This window comes from Podarcis filfolensis (genome assembly GCF_964270895.1).
Source record: "Podarcis filfolensis genome assembly, chromosome: 15".
In the NCBI taxonomy this organism is placed as follows: Eukaryota; Metazoa; Chordata; class Lepidosauria; order Squamata; family Lacertidae; genus Podarcis; species Podarcis filfolensis.
Window position 1 is genome coordinate 25,098,007 of NC_139618.1, and position 25,694 is coordinate 25,123,700.

The following is a 25,694-nucleotide window of genomic DNA, read 5'->3' on the forward strand; positions in this document are numbered from 1 at the left end:
GATATGCAACAGTAAACAAGCATTATGCAGTCTGTTTTTTGGAGAGGATTGGGGTAGCGGCATCCACGTATCAGAGGTTGCGAACATTCTTTTCTGTATCCTGTAGGGTATTGAACTCATACTTAGTCCATGATGAAATGTTGTCTGTAAATCTTTATCCAGTGCGCAACAATTATTTTACATATTTCTGAGGCAACGGTTGTTCTTATATTGAGGCTTAAATGTTTACCTTAAATGCTTTAAGAATAACGGTCCTAAAATTGTATTGCTTCTTATCAAGGCTACGTATTGTTCCTTATTTCAAGGTCTCATAGAATATCAAGTTACTCTTTGTGGGCTATAATGCAGAATCTTGGCCTATTTGAGTTATTGTAATCTGTCTTGGTGACAGTTCTGCGTATTGTTCCTTTCCTTTCTTTACACTGCATAGTTTAGAATCCAGAAGTTGAGAGCTCTGGTTTTCATTCTTTATTATTAAATAAAAAGTTTCCAATCCTTACGGTGGCAAAATAATTGCTTTAACTTGCTAGCTGCTTCTGCTAAAAGATGCAGAAGTGGTGTATGGCTGGAACATGGAGCTTCCCTACTGCAGCTTTCTTTCTTTCTTTTCTTTTTTATTATTTTATTTTATTTTGACAAAGTAATAATCATAAATAAATAAGAATAAAAATGTGCACCCCACCACTGAGACCATTCCATTGTAACTATCCAGCCTCCCAAAATTTCAGCACCTCTTGCGATGGTTTGACCCCTTTCCATTTTGACAGTACAAATTCTACAAACACCTTCCATATCTCCTCAAAATCATTTCTCCTACATATGCCCCATCTTACCTTAATGGCATATGTTAATTAATCATTCTGCTTGCCCCTTCCACTTCCTAGCTCTCATAATTCGTGCAGCTATCAATAAATTTGTGGGCAAGTCCTTCATAGCCTGTGAACCTTCTCTCTCTCCTTTCTCATATCCTTGTGTCCTCGTGTTGTTGTCTGTCCCTTTTATTCTTATGCACTACTTCTCTTACCCTATTCTCATGCTTGGTCTTGTTTTTCTTTCAAAAAGTGCTAACTTAGTGCTGCAGTATAAGAAAAACTTGATTGAGGTCTTGAACTCGAAGTGGTGATCATGAGGACTTGAACTTGAAGAGCAAGGGAAGCAGGATGCTACACCAGGTCTCCACACTGCCAGTGATTCTGAGCAGTCATTGGATCCAGACGTCCCTGCTCCACTACTTGAGGTCCCCATACCAGTTGCCTGGATTCCTGGCCAGCTTTCGGGTGTACCCACCCCATCTCCCAGGGTTACAGGAACAGAGGAGACAGCAATCCAGGCAGGAACTTCCCAGGTGGGAACTTCAGAGTCTCCAGCAAAGTGCCCACCTAGCTACCTGTGAGGCTACTCAGGAGGAGAGGAAATGCATGGAAACTCCCACCTGGATCAGGGACTGGCTGAGAGCCAGGAAGAGATAGAGCCTCCAGCTCCTATATAACATCCCAGTCCAAGCTGCTTGATTGCTGAAACAACAGCTTTCATTCCCAGCTCCAACCTTCCTGACCTGGAGAAATGGACAGAGAAATGGTGCAAGTTAAGCCAGTGTGTTGAAAGTGGCTTATAATTTGGGCTCTTCTGTGTGTGCCTATCATAGGACATTTTCATGTTTTAGGAAGTAATAATATGTTATTTGTACACCAACTTTAATTACAGTTACCTGTAACTTCTAACATGGGCTGTAATCCTGTGTACAGTTATTTAGGAGCGAGTCCCATTGAAGTCAGTGAAACTTAACTTACAAGTAATATTGCATAGGATCGGACTGAAAGGCAGCAATATGCTCCGTTTTAAGTGTGTCATTTCAGGAATTTATTAACAAACAATTTAAATAGTACTGGGATGGGATTGTCTCAGGGCTGTTCTTGCATAACTCTGCATCTGGTTTTGTTAAGCAGTGCTGAGAATTCCCATTGTTTTGTTCACTTAAAAGGAAGGGGGTGAAGTATTTTGCTGAGCAGTGTGGTTTGTTCCAGAAAAGCATTTAACTTCACTGATAGCTTAAAGGTACCAGTGTTCCCACTTTAGTTGGATGAATATCTCATAATAGCTCTAATCCTGGCCATCACTTTGCCTTGCCTCTTTCATTCCTAGAGCCTCTGTTAACTGGAAAACAAACAAATGACAAAACAAAAACTTGATTTTGCACAAATCTTGCTTATTTCTTTTTTTAAAAGAGTAAGGAGATGAGAAGGGGGGGAGAACAAGGCTGTGACTGACTCAAGGCACTTAGCATACTCACAGACATATAGCCAACCCTCACCCCTTTTGAAGTCCAAATTACATTTTTTGGTGCGTAACAAATATAGAGTTCTATTTTTAAAAATCCAAGAGAAGGAAGTGTGTACCACGGGACAAAGATGAAGCAATCCTGTACACGTTTACTTGGAATTAAGTCCATATTCTGTTAGTTTTACTCTCAGGTACATGTGCCTAGGAATGCAGCCTAAATTATTCCAGCAACTTGAAAGGAAATGCTACGAGGATGTGGACACACTTAATTTGTTTATTGCTCCCCCTGGGCTGTAATGATCGATTTGCATAGCCAAGCCATAGAGCATGTTTTCAAACCACATTTTAGCAATGAACTGCCTTGTGCGGTTATATACACAATGTACCCTAACACTGAAGAGATGGCAAATAAATTGGGCATAGCCTGTTACAGCCGCACTGGCGCTGACTTTCAGCTTTCCTGCGCAAAGTTTTAAAGTTGGACGTTCCATTTTAGATTTTCTTCTCTTTCGACTACGTTCCCTTCTTAGCCGAACCAGATTTGCTCCCCCCAGTCCTTCGGAGCAGAGCTCTGTATCAGATGGAGGGGCCAGCCTCTGGAAATAGGTTTCAGATGTTTTCCCTGACCAGTTCCTCAGCCTGCATCTGTTAAGCTGAGGCGTTTCTATAGGAACAGAGTGGTGTGACATCTCTCCCGCTGCTCCCCCAGTGGCTCCCTCCGAGCATGCCCAGTGCAAGTCTTGACTTTGGCTCAAGTATCCTGTTTGCACTAACGGGCTGCACATATGGGACTATGAACGAGGTCCCCCATGAGCTGCAAGTCTTTGTCTTTAGGAGGAGGAGGGGGAGAAGGAGGAGGGGGTCGTGCCCCAGGCTGGAGGATTTGTTCTGCATGCTCCGAGAACTCGGCCCTTTGGGTGGGCTTCTGAAGAATGCTTGCCTGCTTGGCGCGCGGAAATTTATTGGATATCCTGCACGAGGGCTTCACGGAGGTAAATAAAACTTATCTGTCTTGCGTATCTTGTCTTCTGCAAAGCTAAAGTGCCCCAAATGCAACTGAAACGGGAAAGAGCTTCACCTCCAAATGTGAGGACTTGAAGCACCCAGCAAGCCTCGCTGGCGCTTTGCGGAGCATCGTTAAGTTTTGGAGAGTTTGTGTAAGCGATTCCTAGCTAGCTGTTTATGCACCAAGTTGCAGCAGCAACCTTTGCTGACTGACTCAGCAGCAAAGTGCGGAAACATTAGGATGAAAGACCTGCCTTGTAGAATTGGCAGGTTTTTGCTGGCTGTGTGTGTGCTTGAAATGCTGTAAAGTCTGTTTTTATGGGCATGCAGATTCCTGGAGTAGGGACTTAACATGCTGGTTGCTCCCCCCCGCCCCCTTTCCCCGTCCATCTTGATTCTAAACAGTTGGGGACATAGAAATCGGCACATACGGGGGGCGGGGTGTAATTTGAGCAATTATTCTGAAGTTGAAGGAAAGCATGTTAAATAAACTCTTACGTTGTGGGATGAAATACCTGGCTGATACCATTGAGGGGGGAGGGCAGCATCTCCTAGTCCTGCTTGCAAGCGGTTGGTGCAAAGCCAGTTCTGTTTGATCTGTTTGCCTTTCTCAAGGAATGCCATCAGTGGCGGTGCAGCTAAGTCAAGGGTTTCCTGGCTCAGTAAGCTGAGAAGACAGGAGACCAACGTGAGACTTATGCTCAGTGATCAGGATTATGGTGGTTTTCCTCCTCACCTGACGGAACTTACATTGTGTTCCAGACTTAACCTTGTGTCTTGATTTGGCTGCGTGTAACGCTTCTTTTGGCGGTTGCAGGCCTCAGCTCCTCTGAGATGTTTCATTCCCTCTTTCCTATTTACAAACTCCTATCTCACAGTGCATCCAGATAAATGAGACTGCTCAAGGGGAACTTCAGACTTTTAAATACAGTATAGAAAATGAGCACTTCTCTCTCTCTCAAGTTTTCTTTCACTGCTGTCCCCCCCTTTCATTTGAATATCCTGCTGTCATTTATGAGTTTTAGGTTTATTCAACATATACATTGCTTCCTACTAAAAAAAAAGGTCCCCAAGTGCTCTGTAACGAAAGTAAAAAATGCAGTTAACGTTCTGTTTTCTATTGGCAGGCTACAAATGTTGTTGAACTACATCTCCCATCACCCCATTGGCCATGCTTGCTGGGGCTGATGGGTGTTATAGTTTAGCAACATCGGGAGGGCCACAGGTTCCCCACACCTGGCTTAGTCTGTCCTCCTCTCTGTTCTCTAATGGGCGTGGGGTGGCAGGTAGAAGCAGAGGAATCTGGAAGGATATTTCTGTGACCAGGATCTGTTATTTTTTCTCATTTTTAACGCAAGCGGTGGGATCCACTCTGAAGTAAACGTGCATAGGATTAGGCCATGGGTGAACAGCTGTTTACACCCTGGTCTGAGCATTTCCCCAGGAATAAAATATCATAGTTTGAGGGTCAGGAAAGCAGAGATTCCCCCACAGATTCGTGGATTTTTTGCTGGTGTATTGTGCAATGTGTTACTGACACAATAATAGTGCATTAGTTGCTGGACCGCCCACACATCATTCTGCTTCATTAATTTCTCTGCAATGCTTCCCTAGTGTTACCACGTTACTTCCATCTGGAAGGGCATCCTTGCACAATAGGACAACTAAAGTAGGCACCCAAAAATCTCTGGAACCTTTTTTGGGGGCAAGGCGTGTGTGTTAAATTTCATTTTATAATTCCTTCTTGGAACATTTGTAATATGTAAAGTTAGAGGATTTTAGCAGGAAACTACAAGATGTGCACCACTAAAAAACAAAGCAGTATAAAACTTTAGAGGGTATTAACAGTGTTGAAAGCAGGATTGCTTATCCCCAGCTCAATACCACCACGAGCACAAATCACCCCGAAAGCACATTGAAAAAGACATCTAGAGGGACTCTTGGATCCTCTACAACAAATCTGTCTTGAACTTCCCAGCAAGGTCAGTTTGGGGTTTAACCTCCTGGTGTGCCGGCTGGGTGCCATTTTGGCTTTCAGATCCCCTGACTCCCAACTGACTTTGGGAAACTGCCAAATAGGGTAACAAGATTATACTATTCTCAGTTCTTACATCTGAAATGAACCATGCAGGAATCTCAATTAGGCTGGGTCTCAGAGCTTTGAGCAGCAGATCTTTCCTCCCTTTTTCATTGTGATAAGTTCAAATGAGGGGTGAGATGGGGAATAGGCGTCAGAGGGCATGCAATGTCATAGCATCTGTGCTGTCTCCCTATAGATTTCTGAGCATATTTCATTGTACTGATCTCGACCTACACAGTCCTAAATGTCATGAGCTTCACAAGACTACTTCCATTCCTATTTGCCATCACAGTGTCTTAAATCAACCAAGAGTATACCATTGAACAATAAGAACACATACAGAGGTATTATTGTTGGCTGTTCACCTGCTGTGGCATTTCTTGCTTTTGTTAGCCATAGCTAGATCATTGCATCATATATGTAGTAGGGAATGCAGGGCCTGGGGCAAATTGTTAAAAATGTTTTAAGAAAGTAGAAATGTGAACAGTGCTAATAAACGCAATGTAGCCTTATGAGGCTTTGCCCTCGGGTGGGAAAAAATATTGCGCCTGGGAAAGGGAGAAGGTAGTCAACAGACACTCAAGGAATAGTTTCGGAGAAAAAGCTTTATTTCTACCATCCATGAACTGGTAGAAGGAGCAAGTGTGATAGTTCACAAAAACATGCACGGGTTCACAGTCATTTGCACAGAGCATATATTCCCCTTCCAGTTCCCTCCCCTTTCTCCTCCCTCAGGAGTCCTGCCTTGAGTTCCCCTGAGCATGAACAGAAAGCTCCTGTCTTGGGACTCTTCCCAGGAAAGGGGAATGAGAACAGTTCAGCATGTCCAAGATATTGCAACTGAATGAGATAAGATTCGTTTCTCAGGCCTGCTCTGACAGAGTCTATTCATTAGCTTTTTGAAGCCTTCTGGTACTGATAAAAGTAATGGTTTGCTATGCATCTTGTGAGAAAACAGAGGAAAACTTTAGCTGTGGATTTTTAGAAGACAAAAGGACTTTTGGACAGTTTTGAGGCCTGGTTGGGGGGGGTGTGTGACTTTGGGCCTAGGTGGGGTTACCTGTCCTCACCTCCTTCAGCAAGTACAGCTAAAAAGTTATTGGACTAAGTAGAAATGAGTTAAGCTTGGACCTGTCGACAAGATTATGGAGTTGCTTGCACATATAAGTTTTTCCTAATGAGGCAAACAGCCATTTTCATCTAGGAAAACTGATGAGAAAGGGTTAACCACTCCCTCCAGTGCCACAATTCCTCCTGTGGCTGCTGTTCGCTAAAATTTATAGTGACTGCAAATCCGATCATGGATTTCCATTATCTTGTCTAGCTTGGCTTTTAGGCTTGAGAATTTCTCAGCTGCCCCTCATAAATATCCACAGCACTTTAGCCAAAGATCAGGAAATTGCAACTGTGGTTCAGCCTCCTTTTCTTGCAAAAGGCAGGGCCACCTTTATTTGGGCAGCTTCAAGCTAAAAGGGACTCACTACAATAGGTTGCTACCATCATGAGAAGAGAAGACACCCTGGAAAAGACCCTGATCTTGGGAAAGATTGAGGGCACGAGAAGGGGACGACAGAGGACAAGATGGTTGGACAGGGTTCTCGAAGCTACGAACATGAGTTTGACCAAGCTGCAGGAGGCAGTGAAAGACAGGAGTGCCCGGTGTGCTCTGGTCCATGGGGTCACGAACAGTTGGACACAACTAAATGACTAAACAACAACAACAGCAGCCATCATCCTTAAATTGCATCTTCAGCTTCTGAGGCAAAAGAAGTAAATCTGTTTTGCTCTCGGTCTCATGCTTGCAGCTCGAAAGGGAAGCAAGGATGTTTGATTTGTAATCTTGTGCTTTGATCCACTAACCACAGTCCTTCCGCTGTACTGTCTTAAGGAGGTTTATTCATGAACTCACCAGACTTCGGAGCAGTTGCAGTCTCAGCTATGTGTGACCGCCACCCCACCCCCAGCTGGCCAGGTGATGTTGTCTGACGCTTGTTGGGCTAGAGGACTTTTCAGGACATGATTACAGCAGGAGTGAGAAAGTGGTTCAGCACTAGTAGCTGCTTGAAAAAATGCTGCAGCTAATGGCATATTTTACTTGCATGCAGCTAATACATTTTGAATGCAGTTTTTGCAAATGTGACAAGTGTCTCACAGAAATTAATGGACCTGTTGCATGAAGCCTGGAGCAGAATGGTAATTGTGCCCCCACCAGCCCTGATATGAAGCATGGGAGTCACAAACCTTGCATAACTTTGCTGGTTGGTCCTAGATACAGTGCAGAAAAATAGAATGGGTTCGGCTTAAAAAACAAAACAGAAATACGTCCATTCCTTTATATAGTCACACAACCCCAAAACCTAACTGCTTAGAAAAAGAATAACAAATTGCAAAGAAAACACATTCTGGTCTCTGCCAGTGGGCCAGGGGAGCAAGGTACATAGGAAGGAGGGTGCTCCTCTGCCCCCTAGGAAGAAGATTGTGGCGGGGACTTACCTTCTAACAGAGCTTAGAACATTTTAGACACTTTGTAAGTGTTAATATTCATGAAGATGAATTTAAAAGTTCTTAAATGCAAATATAGAGGGGGGGTACGCGCGCAAACACACGAACATTACTGCTTTTACAGTAATACACTCCTTGTTTCAAGATCACAACACTGCTTCTGTGGTTGGCATTTTGGGATCTGGATTTGTCAGGTGGTTTTGTTTCTGCAGGTCTCTCCTGCCTCCTTTTTGCTGGCCGTGAGCACTCACCCAGCCCCATTAACTCAGGGAATGAGTGTAACCCAGAAAGAGGGCCTTACTGCCTTCATGGGTACAGGGCCAGTTCTGCACCAATCAAAACCTGTTTTTGCAGGGCTTCCATTGCGCATTAACATTGCCACTTTTAATTTGAGGGAAAAGTATATAATCAGCAGAGCAGTTGGTAGTACAGAAAAGCAATGAAACAATAAATAGCAATCTTTCTCTCCATCAACTCTGTATAAGAAGATGGAGAAGAGAGCAGGAAGGCCCCTCTAGCTGGGAAGCCTCCTGGAATCTTCTCCAGTGATGTTTCCTCTTCTTATCTTTACCACTGCTGCTGAGCAGGGTGTGGAAATGTGCTGTTCCTACTTCCTTTCTCGTGCCCATGTTTCGTGGGCATAGTGGTTGGGAGGATTGGGCCCATAGTTGCTTATGGCGAATCTGGAAGCTGCTTGCTCTTCCTCTTTCTCTCTCTCTGGACAAAATTTCCACTCTGTGATTCCTTTCAGAAGATGAATGAGGAGGCGGAGGTGGCTGTTTGAGATTGCTATCTCAGTAGCATCATGGACCCAGTCGACTGCCATGGGGGTGAGCAAGAGAGTAGAGATAAGAACAACCACTGCTTTCTCTTCTTTGCATGCTTCCCCCTGGAAGAGGCAGAGGCCAAAAGGGGGTGTGCTGCTGGGGTCAATAGGCTCCAGGAGGATTCCTAGCGCTGTGTGTGTGTGTGTGTGTGTGTGTGTGTGTGTGTGTGGTCTTCCCTTCTGTACATGGCAGGGCAAGGGAGAAGAAATTGCTGTTGACTTCTCTTCACTAGGAACAGCTGCTGATCAGATGCTTTTCCTTTAAAATAAGAGTGCCAGTGTTAAACGTACCCTTTTCAAAAAGGGATGCTTCATTCGTCGTTTGACCCCTGGTCGCTAACATAATCCTTGAATCAGGGTTCAGGGGAGCATCCTTAGGCTAAATGAACCTTCAGTTCCTGGATAAGATACGGTGTGTCTCATTTAAATCAGAGTGGCTGCAGTTTAAAAGCTGGAAGGCCCCTTGAGGCGATTGCACAGCCCCTAGCCCTTCATTCATTAGCGGATTATGTTCTGCAGTTAGCCTGATTTCCCGCTATTTCTAAAGGATGCTCTCCACACTTTTCGGCACTTTAATAATTCAGCCTTCCAGCAGGATGGAGGCAAGATAATGCAGGGCTGGTATAAGTGACAGGTTGCACGGTGAAGAAACTTAGCAGGAACTTGAGCGTGGTTCAGCATTTGTGGTTGTATTCAGAAATTACAACCCCAGAAACAAATCAAAGGCACTGTGAAGACACTTAATTGGGTGAACTGTGTTTCTTAGTATAAGACAATCTTCCCCAACTTGGTGTGCTCCAGATGTTTTGTACTGCAATTCCTTTCAGCCTCAGTTGACACAGGCTAGGGCTGATGGGAGTTGTAGTCCAAAACACCAGGAGGGCACCAGGTTAGGGAAGGCTGCTATGAGACTTGATTTTGATATCTGGGCTCAACAGAGGCTTTCCATAATGTCAGTTGTCTCCAGATTCAATATTTTGCAGGAGGGATTCAAGCACATTCTGTAAATTTAGCTTTGTGCAATTAAAGTGGATTAAGGCAGTCTGCTATCCTAGCACACCAGATCCACTTGGGGAAAAGAAAGACTTTTTTGCAGCTTGGAAAGTGATGGGAAAATGCATTGGAAAGATAAATGAATGCATTGTAGGATAAATGAATGATTAACAGGAAGAGAATAGTGACCATCTGGAAATACCCCTGATGATGCTACAGTTCCTTCACTCTGAAAGTGAGTTGTCAAGAGTGGGAAGACGACTGCATTATTAAGCTGCTGGTTCCATTTATCATGAGCATGACTTGGCCCTAAACGAAAAAAGAGGGGGGAATAATTTTCTTTTCTGAAACACCGGATGATGTTGCACAGAGATATGTTTGAATGATGGCCCTTGATTTGTTTGATATGGCAGAACCAGCTGAGATTTCTGATAAAGAGGCACTTGCTCTAAGGAGGCAGGCATTGGAAATATTCTTTCTCCTTGAAAAGGTGAAGATAATCATCATCATAATGATCTCCTACCTTTGAATAAAAGTGCTGGGGAAAATCACTGAGGCTTGTTGGGTTGAGAGGGGATGGTAGGATGTCATTTTGGAGGACAGGAAGGGCAACGGTGGTTGTTGCAGATTGATGGGGTTAGAAACTGTTTGTAGACCTGCCAGTGCGGAGTGACAGACAATATTTCCAGGGATCATTTGGGGCTCATGATATGTATTCAGGAAAACATGACTCTAAGGACCAGTTGATGCATCCTTTGTGCCTTGGAATTTGCCTGGCCTTCTGAAGTGAATGAGGTGGACAACTTGCTGGGCTTCATGCAAAACCACAGTTCATATTGTTCTTTACGGATTCAAAGTGGTTAAACCCTGATTTTGACAGTCATACCTCCTTAGACTCGTCCCTGATTGCCTCCCCTTGGAAACAGCCTTAAAATCAGGAGGAAAATGTTGCCGCTATTTTTAAACTCACAGAACCTGTTGCTAGGCACTGCTGAGCTCAAGGTGGTCAGGCACAAGCAGTGCAGGAAAAATCACTGAATGGGGAAAAAGTCTGAGATGGATTAGCTTCTCAGACCTCTGGGTCTCAATGCAGCCTTTCTGACTGTCTTGGTCTTGTCAGAAATATAGGCAGGTACTGAAATTTGGACTTAGCACCTTGTCCAAGTCTCCAGGCTGCTCACTGTAGTGGTGACCAGCTTTGGGGAACAGATTCCTTTAATAAGTAGTCTGTGCTTTGTATTCTACCCATTTTAACTATATCCAACTGACCACATCTACTGGTGTCCAAGGGAGTTGAATGAACCCTTCATTTTCTAGCACAGCAGAAGAAAAAAATAGAAACCCCCCCCCCACTGGTGATGCTTAGGTTATTCTAGATGGATGCTTGGAATTAATCACATAGACCAGTCTCTCTTCTCCATACTCCAATCATGCTTTTGTAGAAATCTTCCCCACCCCACTTCATTGCTTTGAAAAACAACAAGAATGTAAACTGACCAAGCTCTGGCCAGGAGATTACTGAGATCATCTAATTAAGATAATGTCTAGGAGCTTAGAAATTATGCAAGGCCTTAGCCACATTATGTCCTGATGCAATTAATGCCTTGAGCTTCGTTCCTTGCTTCACTGTTTGGCCTGCAGAACCCTGAGTGCTATGTGAACACTGAAACAATAACAACATACACCCTCCATAGGAAGGAATTATGGAGAAACAGAGGCAGTGGCTCATAGATCCTTATTCTGCTAGAAAGAGAAAAGAAAAATTATGACCATAATGTAAAATGTGCGCATTTAGTTAATTCATTCTTCAGTCATCATGCTTAAATAGAATTGAACTTTCTAGTTATGGAATTCACAGGGGTTGTTGGCATAAAATTTGTCTTTCCTTGTTGGCATTTTCCTTTTGATCTGCATTATATCTGGCGAGGAATAAATGTTGATGGATGTTGGGAAACGTGGCTTTCTCCTTAAGTTTCACCTACGTTTGTCGTGTAATATGTCCTGATGCTTAAGACCAGAAAAAAGCAATTCTTGCTTTAGAAGTGAAGTGTCCTCAAGGAATGTGTTCAGGTGCCAGTACAGCCCAGAAATCCAGTTTATTCAAGAGGAATTGATAAATGGAAAAAAAGAGCAATGTGCAATCAAAATGAAAATAAAACACTAAACCAGAATATTGGTCTAACTAGTCCTACACAGCTGCAGAGCCAGCCAATTGGGTGCCTGGGGTGGCGCGTGTGCCAGGGGCGGGGCGAGCCAGGGCAGGATGCTCCACAGGGCCTCCGAGGAGTCTGCCTGCCTCCTCCCACTTAGCCGCCTGACAGCAGAGGGGCAGGTGGCGGGCAGACAGTTTGGGGCAACGCGGAGCCTGTGGGCACCCAAGCCACTGCATCACTCTCAGGAGAGATGTGCAACTCAGGCGTGCTGCAGGCCCCGCAGTGAGTGCTGCCAGCCATTTTGTCAGCCCCCTCAGTGGTGACACCCGGGGCGTATCGCCCCCACCGCACCCCCTTCCTCCACCCTGGTCTTACATTTGGTGAAACTCACATTGGTCAAGCACTCTCATTGGCCAACTCAGGTCTTGATAATTCCTTTTGTTGGTTTCAGGATGCGGGATCAAGAGGGAACAAAGGAATACATAATGATATTTATGGTCTCTTGTGCCCAGATAGCTTTTGGTGACAAGTTCCTTGGCACAATGAATTGCAGAACAGCCATGTACTTAACATCTTTGGGAAGCTGGAAAATGAGGCAGTGAGAATGTCAAATATTGTCTAATTTGTCCTAATTTTCCTACCATATAACAGCCTGTCCTCAGCTTGTGGATTGGAGGGGTGACCTCTCTGCTTGGAGGTGATGGATAACTTGTGTATCTTAAAGGGACAGGCAAGGACAAGATGGAATCATGCCTCATCATGCCCTCACCAGTTCTGCACACAGTCGCCCTCCCAGCCATAAAGCAGATGTGCTACTTTTGACTGAGCAACGTGACCAAGGACAAACAAACCCTAATTCACAACTGCCCTGGATGATCCAGCCTTTTGTTTTTCTGCTTCTTTTATCAATATGGTGGTCTGGACCATCCATAAATGCCAGATTTGTATCTCATCGTCATTCTTGCCACAGGAATCATAGTACCTGCAATATTTGGCTTTACATAGGTGATTTCAAGTTTCTGAAAAGCATTTTCTTAAATTAATTCATAAGAGAAAACGTGCATGCAAAAGCGGTAAGGGGGTTCAAAAATTCCTTAGAATTAAGTTGACTAGGAGAAGCCATGCTTTTTATGTATTCTCATCAAAAACAACATTTTTTGAATTCTGCAGAACTGCTAAGGGAAGCACCTGTCATTAGAAATATGAAATAAAACAGGCTTTATCCTTGCTGGAGAGACTTCTTTCCCCACCTATCTTAAGTCTGTGTCGTTATCAGTCCACTGGTGCTGCATCAAGATGAGTGCTGTGTATCAGTGCACTGGAGAATTGCTTCAGATAAATGATATTCGCACTTCTCCTCTTTAACTGTCAGGGCCTATTTAAAGTCATTCCGCCATCCCCCTACACTGGTGAATTCTCACTATTGTCTACGTACACCTATTAAGCAGGAAAAAATAAAACGGCAGCAATTCACAGCATGTGATTCGGAACCTGCCTCTCTGTCTGTGTTAGATCATGTGAAAAACTAGTCCAGGCACACTCTGACCTGCTGTTTCAACTTGAGGGTTTAAAATAGCAACGATTCAAGTGTAGTTGAATTGTATAGGTGCCATAAATGGTTGCAGACCTTTTGCTGGCTGCAAGAATGGTCCGCTGTGATTCAGCAGCTGAAGGTGCAGCAGGAGATCCCCCAATTCCTTTCTTTTAGAAACTTCTATGTTGACCTTAAAAGTGTGTGAAGGACACGTACATCCAACAGGAAGGAATACTGCCTGAGAGATTGTACCTGAACAGAGCAGCTACTTTCCCATCTGTGGAGCTAAGGTAAAGCAGGCACTCTTTTGGAACGCAAAGCCGTGTTAATATAAATAGGATTATGCCTAACCCCACGACAATCCCACCAATCGGTGCCTTGTATAGTAACTCCTGCACTGAGAATGATACAGGGAGAAATTTGGACTTTGCTTTGGGGGTTAGCGCTTCTTTGCTCCAGTTTGGCCATTGGCCAAAGCTCAGAGTGATCCTAGAGCTATTAACAGTAGCAGATAATGAAGTAAATCTTTGAGGACTCAGAAGATGCCAGGTGAGGGAAAGTGGGGATTTTTTTTTTTTAAGCACCTTTTGCCCTTACCTCTCCTGAATATAACTGTGAGCGTTATACGATCAGAAAGTGACAAAAGGGGGGAACCTTCAGGGAATTGTTAAATACTGTGCTGTTTGGAAATGTCTGGGCTGGAGCAGGGCTGCTTGACCATGTCACAAAAAGCAATGTAATGAGACCACAGGGAGTTTTGTGCTCCATCGGAAGGACACAGGTGGATGTGGTGAGCAGCTGGTGGGGAAAGTATTTAAACAAGCCACAGGAAGATGCTGTCTGTGCTATGATCATGCAATGATATTTTTCTCAGTGACAGTCCAGTGCCATCCTTCTGCTTTTTCCATTGCTATTGTTATTGTTTAATATTTGTCTCATGCCAGGCTGTGTGATGTGCAGGACAGAGCAGTGATGTCGTCCCCGACCAAAGGAGTTTATAATGTACAGTACATCAGTTAGATAGGATGATGGAGAGGTATGGGTCTGACAAGTAAATAGTGGAGGCAAGACTGATGAAAGTGGAGGTTTGTTCTGGGGTCTGGATACTTGTTTCTTAGAGAATAACCTTTGCAGTGGTCGATAAGGTCTTGTAGTCTCACGACAGGTGAAGGTGAAAGCAGAGTCTGCAAAAAAGGCAGAAGTGTTCAAACCCAGGACATCAGATTGCAGGATACAAAGTTTAATGCGTGACATAGTAAGGAAAGAGGCTTGAGGTTGAGCAGTTTGGGGCAAAGACAAGTGTGTGTGTGTGTGTTGCTAAATTATTTCTGTCTTTTTATATAGCTCTTCATCAAAAATGAGTACACAGCAATTTACAACGAAATGAGGCCATGTAACACATAATGCATGATATGCAGAAAACACTGAAAAAATACTCATAAAATACATAAATAACAGATTGGCAGAACCATAATCTAAAAATAACTTAACCCATTGGCCTTTAAAAGTCTTGACAGAAAAAGGTGAGCTTTTACCTGGCACCTAAATGGATTCCAAGTTTGAGCAAGACACATTTTTGTGGAGAGGGCATTTGGCAGACATGGAGCCACCACTGAAAAGGCTTTCCCACAGATTCCTGCATGCACTATGCGCCTAATTTAATGCAGAGACCACCAGGAGAGCTTCACCTGTTCCCTCTGTGTAATTTTCATGATGATCGTTCCACACCACACTGCAATTACATAGATTTATGGGTTGGTGCTGCAGATTCTGTGTATTTTGGGGAGCTTTTAGGTTGTAATGTGTATGTGTTTTGGATGCCTCAACTTGGAATTGGCCTGCAGGAAATAGCTGGTGCAGCTAAGCACTGCAAATAAGAAAAAGAACCCTAGAAGCTCTTCAGCAGGTAAAAGCATAATATAGGAAGCAATTCCTTGGTTCACTGAAGTAGTTGGCAGTCTACAGCCTTATAATATTGGCCTAAGGTGATTGCTGGGTCTTGATAACCAGCTGTGGAAGTAAGGGGAATTCATATTCCCTAAATAAAAAGAATGGCGGGTAAAGTTTTAGTCTTTAAAGATGGAAGCTAGTAATTAGTCCCGTGAAGTAATTTTCCCTAGAGAAAGAACAGGAGCTGAGCTGAGTTTGGCTTCATTGCCTGCAGTTATATCTAGACATCATTATAATGTTTCTGATCGTGGTTAATAACTGCAAATGGGTTTTATAGGTGTTCTCTCCCCCACCCTATTCTCAGTTTGCTCTGTATCCGTCCTTACAACCGGCCTGCTTTGTTTGCCATCTAGCCTGATGAAGAATTCTGACGAAACCAAAACCGTGCATAATTTTCATGATATTTTGTTTGGACATTTATTTATAATTTTTATTTATGCTATTTGTTTTGCTGCTCCATATATTGCCTTTCACCTGAGACCTGGGGCACAAAGTCTGCCTCTTGAATGGCTTACTGTACAGGGAATTGATGGATTCTACGGGGTGGGGTCGGGGGTGGAACCCAAACTAAAATCAGTGGAAAACTTAAGGATCCAAGTTATGGATTGGTTGCAATATCACCAGATATACGACATATTTAAATTACACAGAAAGAATGGATTTCTGGACCAAAGCTCAAAATTTGAAAAAGAACTCTTACGAAATAAGGATAAACTTCTGTCTAAAATGTATATATTTTTTATTAAAATGGGAAACAAAAGGCAAGCTTGTTCAAGCTCTGGGCAATAGATATAGGACACAATATAGATCTTAAACTATTGGAGAAACTTTGGAAATTGGGAAATAAATGTCCCATCTTCAGATGCTTTAAAAAAAAAATTAAATTAGGGAGTCCCTGAGTAAACATATACAAAATACCAGCTTTCTATCTGTGGTAGATGTACCTTAACAACAAAGTTTGCCTCTTGAGCAGCTTGATGAAATCAAGCCAAGCCACACACACAATAGAATGGATTGGTTTTGGAGTTCCCTCTTGTGCTTGGACCAAGCTTGGATTGGGACCAATATGATTCCCTGAGATATGCGGAAGGACTTCTAGACTTGTGAAGTGCAAGGTGCATTTATTAACATGGTTGTTTGTTTTTTAACAAAGGTTCAACTATTCTTATTTTTTTTACCCTCGATTTGGACTCTGTATATAACACTTTCTGCTGTATTAACATAACGGTTCATTGAAGATGTGCAGGGCAGTTATGATGTAAGGAAGTGATCAAACCAAATGCTTTTCATTTTGACAGTTCAGTATTTTCATGGTTGTCCAGTGCCTCATGGTTTTCTCATTTCTGTGCATTTAATGCCACTCTGCCACTATTTAGCCATTAAATTTTAATGCCTTTTCATTTCTGTTGCCTGTTCATCTCAGCTGCCAGGAATGACAGGCTGCTGGGGATTTTTCATTTTGTAGGAAAATGAAATCTCTGTGGAATCTTGCAGGAAAGTCGTAAGTGCGGAGAGAGTTCTAGACACATAATACGCCTGAAACTGCTGCAGGAAAGTCTGATGCTCTGAAGGGGAAAGATTATCGAAATAGTTAATTAAATGAGAGTCTGCAGCAACTGCAGCACCATTTGCATCTCTTTTGGAGACAAGCATCACTGTTTGATAGTAGCAGGAACTCATCTCCCTTTGAAAGGGACTCTCAAGGTAGAAAGTTGCAAAGGTTTTGAAGTGATTGGCTAAAAAATGAAATCACGTTAAAATTTCTGGGCCTAAAAAAGATAATGCAAGTCAGAGCTATTATGGTAGGGAGCTCCTCCTCCAGGCAACCTATTTATTTGATCATCTATCCTGATTTGCTTCCCAAAGCTTATCCAGTCTTTATTGAGCATTCACTCTGATTTGTTTGCAGGGAGGATATATGTCAATGAGCATTCATCGTGTTTCGCTTGAAGTGTGTTCACACATCTTCCTGTTGATCATTTGTTCATCCCACACTTTTTAATGCATCCCCTCTTTATTTTTCTAACTGCAAAAAAATCCATTTTTAACAGATTTGTTGTACTATGGAGGCAGAGCCCTTCAATTGCGCAAACCTAAACTTATGATAACAGGAATGCGGGTGGCACTGTGGGTTAAACCACAGAACCTAGGACTTGCCAATCAGAAGGTCGGCGGTTCGAATCCCCGCAACGGGGATGAGCTCCCGTTGCTCGGTCCCTGCTGCTGCCAACCTAGCAGTTCGAAAGCACGTCAAAGTGCAAGTAGATAAATAGGTATCGCTCCGGCGGAAAGGTAAATGGCATTTCCGTGCGCTGCTCTGGTTCACCAGAAGCGGCTTAGTCATGCTGGCCACATGACCCGGAAGCTGTACGCCGGCTCCCTCGGCCAATAAAGCGAGATGAGCGCCGCAACCCCAGAGTCGGTCATGACTGGACCTAATGGTCAGGGGTCCCTTTAAACTTATGATAGCCGCCTGAATGATAGTCTGGAGGCACCCTATGATGCTGAGATCTTAGTGTTAATGTGTCTGATAGGTCTACTATTGGTGCAGTGGTTTTAAGTGGAGCTAATCTGTAACTTATACCCACTTTGCAAACAGATGCAGAAGGTGAAGTGGAGAGCAAGAGATGGGAGGCTGGGAAGTCTGCAGTTTAAAATGTTTGTGTGGACACTTTTGGAAATAAATTGTTAATATTAAAAACTGAATTTCTTTCCCCATGCAAAGGGTACAACACAGATTAACACCCAAAAGCCCTGTTGAAATCCATGGGCCAAAAACATTAAGTGTTTTTATTACATGTATAACTGATTTCAGTAGATTGTGTAGCATGGTCCTATACAATTTCCCCCCCCAAAAGTAGGTCATATTGAATTTCGGTGGAACTTTCTCTCTAGTAAAGTATGCTTGCAATTGCAATTGCAACAGAATTAAATTCTGTTGGATTTCATTTTTTTAAAAAATACATTTATTTTAAAGGTTTACCCACCTATTCAGCTGTTAGAGTTTTATTGTGGCATGCACCATAACACACTATTGATTAAAAAAAGCTCAATTTCCATGCATAACGATAAGGCAACAGCTGGATAAAATGTATTTCTAAAACAAAATTCTAAAAATGAAAGAAACCCCCACACTTGCAATCAATCCAACTTTGGAGTGATAGGTAACTCATTGACAAAAGTCCAGTAGGAAAGGAATGGTTTAACCAATTTCTTGAAGGCTTCTATAGACTGAAGCTGATGCGCTTTCCTGCAGAACACCAGGGAGGGTGTTCTGCAGGGAAGGTGCCACCACAGACAAGGCCCTGTTCCAAACACGGATGAGTTAAACCTCCACTAGGAGTTCAAAGCTGAGTTTCCCCATATGGTGACCACACCACAGTGTGGTGGCTCATAAAGGGGGAAAAATCCCATAGAATGCCTTGGGGCCAGGCTGCTTAGAGAGCTTTAACCCCCTTGAACAGAGCCAAGAAGCTGACTGGCAACTCTGAAGCTCCTTCAATATGTCTCCTCTGACCGACGCCACAGGCTGATGCATGTAATCAAAGGTACCCTCATCCCATCGCAGCACAGTTTTTCACTGTCCTGTCCTTCACGGTTTTACTTTGCTCGCCTCTGGATTTTCTGCACTGTGTTGCATTGTGGCAGCCCACTCCACCCTCCCAGGGTCCCTCTGTTTTTCTGCTGAGCAGGGGCATCCAACAGACATCAGTGCCTGAACACCTTTCTGAGCAAGGCAGACCAAAACCATGTTGTGTTACGGCTGGAGTTGGATTTTTCTTGTCAAGATGATTACAAGTGGTGCTGCGATCAGACTTTGTGGCGGATGGGCTGCGTAGAAGCATGTCCTGTGACTGACGTTGCTGAGATGGCTTGAAACCTGCCACATCGGCAGAATAACAGGGAGCTTAACAGAAAGGAAGGCAATATACCGTAAAAGGAATAAACTGGATTATGTCGCCTCAATGGCACAGGCTCTTGTCTGCCCCTAGGGAGTTCCCACCACAATAGGATTGCTGCTTGCCGCTGTACTGTAGGATGGAAACTATATATTTTCATGTTAATTAAACTGGTAAACACAGGTGTGTGTGTGTTCCCCCCCCCCTGATATTTGTTACCTGTCAGTTAAGTAGAAAACCTCCAAATTGGTTAACAAAAAATCCTAAAGAATACACAAAAGCAAGTGAGATTTTTAAAATGCCCTACATTTAGGTAGCAACCAAAGTGATTAGATGAGCAGAAGCCTGGGGGCGCAGGGAGGAGAAGGGCAATTGGGGCAACCCAAAAGTGCTTTGGGAGAGAGCCACCTTGGTCTGGCATCCAAGAGCAAGCAAGGAAGGAAGGCGAGTCCAGAATCCTTAGGGAGAGAGTTCCACAGTCTCATGTTCCCACTTGCTTCACAGCAATCTGCAGGGCATGTGAAGCAAAGTTTCTGAGGAAATCTCAACACACAGGTGGGTTTAAAGGAGAGTAGGAAGTCCTTAAATACACATTTCAGAACAAGATGCATTCTAGGACCAGTCGTACCTTGGTTCTCGAACGTCTTGTGACTTGAATGTTTTGGTTCCCGAACGCCGGTTTGCGAACGTTTTTTGGAAGCCGCACATCTGACGCAGCTTCTGATTGGCTGTAGGAAGCTGCAGGAAGCTCCCGCAGCCAATCGGAAGCCATTCCTTGGTTTCCGAATGTTTTTGGAAGTCGAATGGACTTCCGGAACGGATTTTGTTCAAGAACCAAGGTACAACTGTACAGGCTTCCCAACTTTTCTTTCGTTGACATCCTATTTCACATTCTTTAGTTTCCTACATCTCCATTGATTATCTATTCTTTTCTCCTTCCATTCATGATCCTTTATTTTGTCTGCTGCTGATCACAGATTTATCCCTGCTTGTAGATTTATCTTAATACCACTTCATTTTGAATACACTTCAGATTGTTCCCACTGGCCTGTTATTATCTTTGCATCTATAGTTCTTACTTTGGCTGTCATACTTGCTAGTTCAACATATTCTATTAGTTTAAGCAGCCACTGGTCCTTTGTTGGGATGGCCCTCCCTTTCCACATTTTTGCGTACGCTATTCTTGTGGCTGCTGTTGCGTATAGAAATACGTTTTTAACTTTGTTTGGTATTTCCTGACCTATTGCTAACAGAAACGCTGCTGGGTTTTTGAGGAAAGTGCACTTAAGCATCTTTTTTAATTCATCATATATCATTTCCCAGATTATTATTTTTTGTTTATTTGCATTGCCACCACATGTGAATTAAAGATCTCTCTGTATCTGAACGTTTCCAACATAAATTTGATCCTCTTTTATACTCTCCAAAATGTATAAAAGAGGTGGCATCAATATTTATTCCATTATGGTGTCTGTTTATAGGGTTGTTGTTTTTTTGTAGAGCATGACCTGAGGCAACAATGGAACTGTGTGTACACCAGGAGAAACAGTGTGGTTTTACCTGCAATTCAGATAAAAGTCTCCGTCCATGGTGTTTGAAAGTGAAGTCTTAGCTCAGACTGGGATCCAGTGTGCACAAGAGTTACAGTGCTTGTGTGTGTTGAACCTCCTCTGTGCATAAGTTTTTTCAGGTGACTTCAGCGAAAGGGGTAGCTCCTTGGTCTCCTCTTCATTTCTTGTGAACTGCTGAACACCTGAGTGTAAAGTCAGTGGGTGAGCCCTTGCATGTGCAGTTCATTGTGTATGTCAGGATGGACATGGTGTTTTGGATTGCTGCCTTGTTGCCCCCCCCCCTCATGCAAGGATGCAGTTGGGCAAAGGTTCTCAAGCAACTGTTAAGATGGTAATGGTGTGGTGTTCTGATTCCTCTTTTCCAGCAACAGCTGCAAGCGTATGTGGCCTGGGTGAATTCACAGCTGAAGAAGAAGCCTGCAGTTAAGCCAGTGCAGGACCTGAGGCATGATCTCCGAGATGGCGTTGTCCTGGCTTCTCTCATTGAGATCGTAGGTCAGTAACATGGCGGGCAGAAGACACTCATTGTAACCATGTCCGGGTTCTTTTCAACTGGACCCTCCTCCATAACTTGAATGAAGCTACTCTAGAGTGATGCACAATGGCTGAAGTGTGCTGTGAAGGAAGACTGCGTTCATGCCTTCTGTCTCCAAAATAAAATAACATAAAATAATAAATCAATGATAGCACTTCACCAGAAATTTGTCTAATATTGCTCCAGTTTGTCTGCTTGCACTTCCATTGCACTGTCCCTTGAGAGGAGCTCCCCAGTACCTGTTATGCCTGGACTGCTAAGGATAAAGCTTTAAACTGCTGGTGGGAATGGCGGAACAAAACAAGAGGGGTGAATAGGTAGGGCTTCTTTAGTTTCACATAGGCTCAAGATGTTTGCAACCAGGTCTCCACGATCCCCCATCAGAAGAGAACAGCCTGTGAATCCCAGAAGCAAACGTTCCTTACTTCCATATGTGTCCCAATAGATGCCAGAATGCTTTTCATGACTGACAACCTGAGCCAAGAACCGTTTTAGGGAAGCGATGAAAGGGTTTCCTTTACTCCTAGATCTATTATTCTTATTATTTAAAAGCAGCAGTGCCTGCATTTAGGAAGAGCCATTCATACTGCTAGGACTGTAGAAACTTAAATAAAATTTGATCCCTTTTCTTGTCATTTACAAAGCAGAGTAGGAGTTGCATATATTGATGAGACAGAATGGGATTTCATTGGTAGGGGGTGGTAAATGGGTCCACACAAAATGGCGCAGCAATGAGCTATATGCATCTGCTTATGGTGGAGTAGAAAAACAGCAGGAATTTTTTTAAAGGCTGCCTTTCTAACCTGCTGTAAAGATTGTTTGGAACTTTTTTGGCTGTTCCAAATCATGGTACAAACAAAGCTTTCAATACAAATCCTTAGTCAGCGTCCAGGCGGCTGAGAGAAGTCAATGGTGGAAAGGGAGAGGTTTTGCACAAGTCAGCCACAAAGCAGACTCGCCCCAGTCCCTGCTGGAATTAAGTTTCCCAAACAGCTCTATGGCTTTGATAAATTTAGGTAAAGCAATGGTTGTATTCACCAGCAGAAGCATTTTAAAATGTTTTTAGGAGAATAAAGGCAGCATTAGTAGCAGCAAAAAAGTTTAAGTTTGCTGCCATCCTATTACTTACCCTGGCACTCAGTGCGGCTTGCTTCTAAGTAAACATGGGTAGGAGTTACTGATTGATTCCCTTTGTATATTACCTTTCTGCCAAGATGAAATGTAGTACAGTGGTACCTCGGGTTACATACGCTTCAGGTTACAGACTCCACCAACCCAGAAATAGTACCTTGGGTTAAAAACTTTGCTTCAGGATGAGAACAGAAATCGTGCTCCGGAGGTGCGGCAGCAGCAGGAGGCCCCATTAGCTAAAGTGGTGCTTCAGGTTAAGAACAGTTTCAGGTTAAGAACGGACCTCCGGAACAAATTAAGTACTTAACCCGAGGTACCACTGTATACTTTTTTAAAAGATGAGAAATGGGGCTCTCAGTCTCAGGATGGCAGGAATTCCCTACCTTTCATGTCTTTTAATCTGCCTCTCATCGGGGTGTTCATGTCTTAAGTAGCCCCTCAGAAGGTAGGGGAAGCTCTTAGGCTGTTGATGGTCCCATCAGCTCCGAGTTCTAGGTCTCTCTTCTACCTCTCTTTGGGTCACACAGGATTGGGCTGTAGAAGTGCTAGTCCCCCCTCAAAAAGCAAACGTAAGTTCTAAGCAGTACAGTGTTACCTCTGGTTACGAACATAATTCGTTCCGGAGGTCCATTCTTAACCTGAAACCATTCTTAACCTGAGGTACCACTTTAGCTAATGGGGCCCCCCCGCTGCCGCTGCCCCGCCAGCGCACAACTTCTGTTCTCATCCTGAGGTAAAGTTCTTAACCTGAGGTACTACTTCTGCGTTAGCGGAGTCTGTAACCCGAAGTGTTTGTAACCCAAGGTACTACTGTACTGGAGTGGAACGAAAATAATATCTCTTTTTGCCCTGAAGGCCATGTTTGACCAATGCCTTATTCATGATCGGTATCCTTGCCAGACAATGAGAGTATGTCTAAACTGTGATTTTATTTTTTTCATAGGGCTTCCTTGGGTACTAATTTCTTTGCTGAGATACCACTATTTATTTATAAGGAGGAAATGGTAGGGTTTGCCATAACGATTGTTGGGATAATGCCACTCTTTTCAAAGGCCACATGGTGGAGCCTGCCAGCAGGAGGACATGACTGAATCCAGCTGATACAGCAGATAATGAAAGATCCCTCTTAGGGCACGAGCTCTGTCTATTTATTCTAGTGTTCCAGTGCCCTAAGAGGATGGTGAAATCACAGCTTGTACTCCCCTCTGCCTCCGAGGAGAAGCAGCTGCTGAGGCTAACAACTATTCCCCTCCACCTGTAACAGCTCCAGTAGGCAGTTACTGTCACACAAGCTCATTCTTCTTGATAATTAGGTTGTGTCTCTTCCACAGCTGGAGAGAAACTGAATGGAGTGCAGGTCAACCCCGCCAGCCCTCAAGAAATGAGGGAGAATGTGGAGAAAGTCTTGCAATTCGTGGCATCCAAAAAGATTCGTATGCACCAGACATCAGCTAAAGGTGAGGGCTCTTTAGTTTGATGTATACAAATCAATGAAATAGCACTGCGCGTCAGTAGAAACAAGCATTCACCTCCCTCTTTGCTTTTTGCAAGCCGTGTTTGCCAGCATTTCCATTGCTGAGTACAACAAAACATTCAGTGGAAAAGAAATATAAAAGGCAAAGCCTGATGCTGTTCCATCTTCCTCTGGCATCAACATGAGTCACAAACATCACATGAATCGGGAGAAATGTTCTCCCAGTCTTGTGAGCTTCAGAGTGCTCTCGTTGGAAATACTGCTTACCTTGAGGCACTGGGTGTGGGTGACAAGGGGCACAGTGGCTTCTGTTGTTTCCAGGAGGAGAAGAGCGCAGCCCTGCAGGCTGCAGATGTCAGCTGGGAACCCTCTGTACATACGGGGGGAAACAGTGGACTCTCTGTGACAACGACAGCATTCTTGAGAAGCCGTGAGATGTTACCCAAGAGTTTGTACCAGCTTTTATGTAAGCTGCATCAGGCCTCAGATTTTTATGGCACCCTGGGAAACCATCTGTTTGTTTTTTTTTTTACCAAGATTGGGTTTCCTACAATTTTAGGTGGAATCCTGGGAAACAATAAATAGGGTTTTCTTGGTAAAAACTCCTTGTGCTTAACCTAGCTCAGCTACTTTTTCAGGAAATTGGGCGCACCATCATACTGCAATGAAGACCAGATGATAGCAGGATAGAGGTAGGGCTGGGGCTTGGGATATTTCCGCCCCTGAAATAATATAGAACAAGTTATTCAGCTGCCTGGATAGAAGTGATACCGTTGTATTCTGGCAATTTTGTCATGAGCACAATCACAACCACTGGCAGGAATGGGTTTGTGAAGAGTGCTGGCTGCACTTAGGAGGAAGACTGCACAGCTGGAGGTACGGCATCCGAAATGCAGACTGATTTGTTAATATTCCCAGGAGCTTCACCTGTTAACGTTAATGCTGGTTCTTGAAAAGCAGCAGCTTTGCTAATCCGCACAGACAGTGTCAGTTAGATTTTTTTCAGGGATTCTGCAATTTGTTTCCCTTGGGTTTATCTAAACATACAATGAACACTTACCCCCAGCCACATTCTTATAGAGGATTGTAGTGTGTGTATGTGGATGACGACAGTGCTTTATAAAGCAATAAAACTAAATAAATCCCGAAATGGTGTGAGCACGGGACCTGAAGTTTTCTCACAAGAGTTTCAGTTAGGTGGTGCCTGTGACACTTATATAATAATAATAAATAATAAATTTTTATTTATACCCCGCCCTTCCTGGTTCAGAAAACTGGGCTCAGGGTGGCTAACAACAAATTTAAAACAATTGTAGAAGCAGCATAAAATACAGTATAAAAACATGCCTTAGCAATGTGCATTTCCCCCACATTCAGATATCTGTGCTTTAAAAGTACGATGCTTCGTAACTTAGAAAATCATTTCCTAGCTTTGTATGTGGTATGTACTGTTTTCTGAAGACAATAAAGCGTTAATAAGAAAAAAAGAAAAGAAAAACCAGTGCAACAAAAGCAAGCCCTAGCTTGAAGGAAGAAATCTAGATTGCCTGCAACAAGTTACAGTGGTGCCCCGCAAGACGAACGCCTCGCAAGACGAAAAACCCGCTAGACGAAAGGGTTTTCCGTTTTTCGATGCGCTTCGCAAAACGAATTTCCCTATGGGCTTCCTTCGCAAGACGAAAGCCCATAGGGAAATCTCCAGGACAGCGGGGAAGCGCAGCGCGTCTTCCCCACTGTCCTCGGACCTCCTCCGAAGGCTGG

The 25,694-nt window shown here is 43.6% G+C and overlaps 1 protein-coding gene across 12 annotated transcripts in view; it reads left to right on the forward strand.

Moving 5' to 3' along the window:
• DIXDC1 (DIX domain containing 1) overlaps positions 1-25,694 on the forward strand; it is an 87,085-nt gene that overhangs the window by 12,696 nt on the left and 48,695 nt on the right. For 9 of the 12 annotated variants that reach the window (XR_014542094.1, XR_014542095.1, XM_083588603.1 and 6 more), the window contains exons 3-4: positions 21,159-21,288; positions 23,791-23,916. Coding sequence is in view for 9 of the 12 variants with exons in the window: in XM_083588603.1 (XP_083444729.1) it covers positions 21,159-21,288; positions 23,791-23,916 (256 nt within the window). In the remaining 3 variants the exon portion in view is untranslated. Of the gene's footprint in view, positions 1-3,015; positions 3,273-21,158; positions 21,289-23,790; positions 23,917-25,694 lie in introns of those variants that run through there. The other 3 variants (XM_083588600.1, XR_014542096.1, XM_083588607.1) reach the window with 3 other exon arrangements.